This window comes from Limulus polyphemus, unplaced genomic scaffold (assembly GCF_000517525.1).
Source record: "Limulus polyphemus unplaced genomic scaffold, Limulus_polyphemus-2.1.2 Scaffold581, whole genome shotgun sequence".
NCBI lineage: Eukaryota > Metazoa > Arthropoda > Merostomata > Xiphosura > Limulidae > Limulus > Limulus polyphemus.
Genome location: NW_013666191.1, coordinates 101,954 through 104,573, shown reverse-complemented (window position 1 = coordinate 104,573; position 2,620 = coordinate 101,954). Strand labels below are relative to the sequence as shown.

Genomic DNA, 2,620 nt, shown 5'->3' with positions numbered 1-2,620 from the left:
AGGAAGTTGAATTTCCTGGCAGGAAATTAGGCTTAAAAAATCGGGACTTGTTAGTGTTTGTTTTGGGATACTCAGGTTGGTAGCAAGGCTACTTTCAGCTCAAAGTTCAATTCAGTTTTTAAAATGGAAGCTTCAGGTAAGATGCATTTTTTCAAACCGGAGTTACACCGATTTTGTAATGTAATTTTGTCATTGTCGGTGGTGATCATTTTACTTAATACAAACCAGAGGTTATACACAGCGCGATATTTTCATGATACCAGTTGTAATGATTTGGGAGTGTTGACAATACTGCTTTAAGCATGAGAGATGATATCTTATAGTTATTTCATATTAGCAGCATGTGTGGTTCAGTATAAAATGTTTGTTTTTGGAATTTCAAGGAAAGCTACTAGAGCGTTTAAACTAAGGGGCCTAATAATTAGGGCACTCAAATTACAATCTACGAGTCGCGGGTTCGAATCCCTTTCACCGAACATACTCGCTCTTTCAGCCGTAATGTGACAGTTAATCTCACCTTTCTTGGTTAAAGAGTAGCACAAGAGTTGGTGGTAGGTGGTTTTGACTAGCTGCTTTCCTTCTAGTGTATCACTTTTAAATTAGGGACGGCTAGCGCACATAAGAGTGGAAACATGCGTTTGATAAGCTCACCGCGTAGTATTCAAGTTGTGAATATTTTATAAGATCATATTAGTAGTATGTGCAGTCAGTTTACAGGCTGAAAATCTGAGTTCAATAAGTCTACTACTTAGTATTTGAGTTGAGGCCAGATTATAAGACGAATATATAACATTTGTGGTCAGTTCCCAGTGTGCAACTGATGAATAAAAGTTTTCTTTTCGAAAGTGCTTGGGTTATCAGATTTCTTATTTTTTGTTTTTCTTCATTTTTTAACCTATGTTTTTTTTTAAATTTCACGAATTCTAAGCAGTATAGTTTAGTCCTAACTGTAATTATCAATCGTACACAAAAATGCTTAACACACAACTTAGTATGAAGTTAGAAACTACGTCAATACCTTAGTTAATATCGAAAAGTATCTATATAAATATTATAGTAGTGTCTGGGGGGTGGGGGTGGGCTGTTTATGGATCTTCACCAAATTTGGCATGAAAGTTTATGGGGTCCATGCGGAGATACGTACAAACTTGCGGTTTCACATTTTGTGTTTTGCAGTTTATATGGGCGGCGTTTTTTCAAATTAGATATAAGGGAAGTAACTTTTCATGTCCTAAGATAACTTTCATTAATCACGAATTTACATAACTTCCGTCCAGGTACTCCAGCTAATTACAAGTAAGTTAATTTAATCCATTTAATGTGAAAGTAGAATGATCTTGCCAGATAAACAATGAGAATTTTATCTTACTTTACAGTTTATTAAAGATGATGTGACGACGTTCTTAGGAGCATTTCCTACTGATCCTCTTTACGTGTCATAGGTTAGAGACCCCCCACGAGTTAGCTGTTACTCATTGTGCCCTACAGAATGTTCATTTATGTCCTCCGGTGGGTAAGCGATACATTTACGAGCTTATATCGCTAAAACTCGGGTTTGCTTTTCTGTGGTGGACAGAGTGCAGATAGTCTAATGTGTAGCCTTGTACTAAAACAAGCAATTATTTATTTATATCAGTTTATTGGATTAATTTTCAAAAGTTGTTATACTAATATGGAATAAAACATTAAAACAAAATTTTTTCCACTATTGTTGTAATCCAATCCTCGATGGGTAGGAGGCAAGTTTACGAATTTACTTACATCCCTAAAATCTGGGGTTCGGATTTCGATTCCCCGTGGTGGACAGAGCGCATGTAGTCTAATGTATAGTTTTGCGCTAAAACAAACAATCTGTACAATCACATGTCTTTCTGAAAAATACAGAACCAGGTGGACGTTAAACTCCATATTTTTGTATGACTATTGCTTAATAATAAAAAAAAAGGTTGTCTTAAAGGTTCGTAGTCAGGGTTGGGAGATACCATCAAACCCTCCATGGGCTAAGATAGGTCACCTAGTTCATTTACTTACTCAGGCTAATGTACAATACAAATAAATATCGCCCATCCAACCTTTGATTTTTAATTTTCATTTTTACTAATAGTAATAATGTTACTTATTTAATACTAAGATTACCAAAATAAAATAAAATAACGAAAACAACAAAAATGAATGCCTTTAGAAATTTTGTACCTAAGGTAGATAATCCAATCCATTTTCATGCTTATATTTTCTGATATTTTTGTTAATCAAATGCAATGGATCCACATAAAACCACGTTAGTGCCTTATGTTCGCTCATGTATAATAACATAAGCTAAAAGATCACTTGATTTTGTGAGAGGAATCACCACCTGCCATGCACTGGCTACGAGTCTAGGTTAACTGTCTACGGGCTTATGTTTTTGCAACTGTTGTCAGCTATTTATTTTTGCACATCTTCAGACAAATATAAACATTTGCATCTTCATTTGCTAGAAATAGGTTAAAAGGAAATTTGGTTTTCTTAGAAACTGAATAGAAGAGTTTGTGATCTCATCGATACAACTGTAATGATACATTTTTACATATTCACTTACAACGCTAAAATCCAAGTTTCAATTCCTTGTAATGGTCAGTTT

The 2,620-nt window shown here is 34.7% G+C and overlaps 1 protein-coding gene across 3 annotated transcripts in view; it reads left to right on the top strand.

Moving 5' to 3' along the window:
- Positions 1-2,620, top strand: part of LOC106459254 — a 23,310-nt gene continuing 20,690 nt past the window's right edge. Inside the window, exon 1 of one of the 3 annotated variants that reach the window (XM_013918852.2) lies at positions 1-136. In XM_013918852.2, the coding sequence (XP_013774306.1) occupies positions 124-136 (13 nt within the window). In that variant the 5' untranslated portion in view covers positions 1-123. The remainder of the gene's footprint in view (positions 137-2,620) is intronic. The other 2 variants (XM_022385699.1, XM_022385701.1) reach the window with 2 other exon arrangements.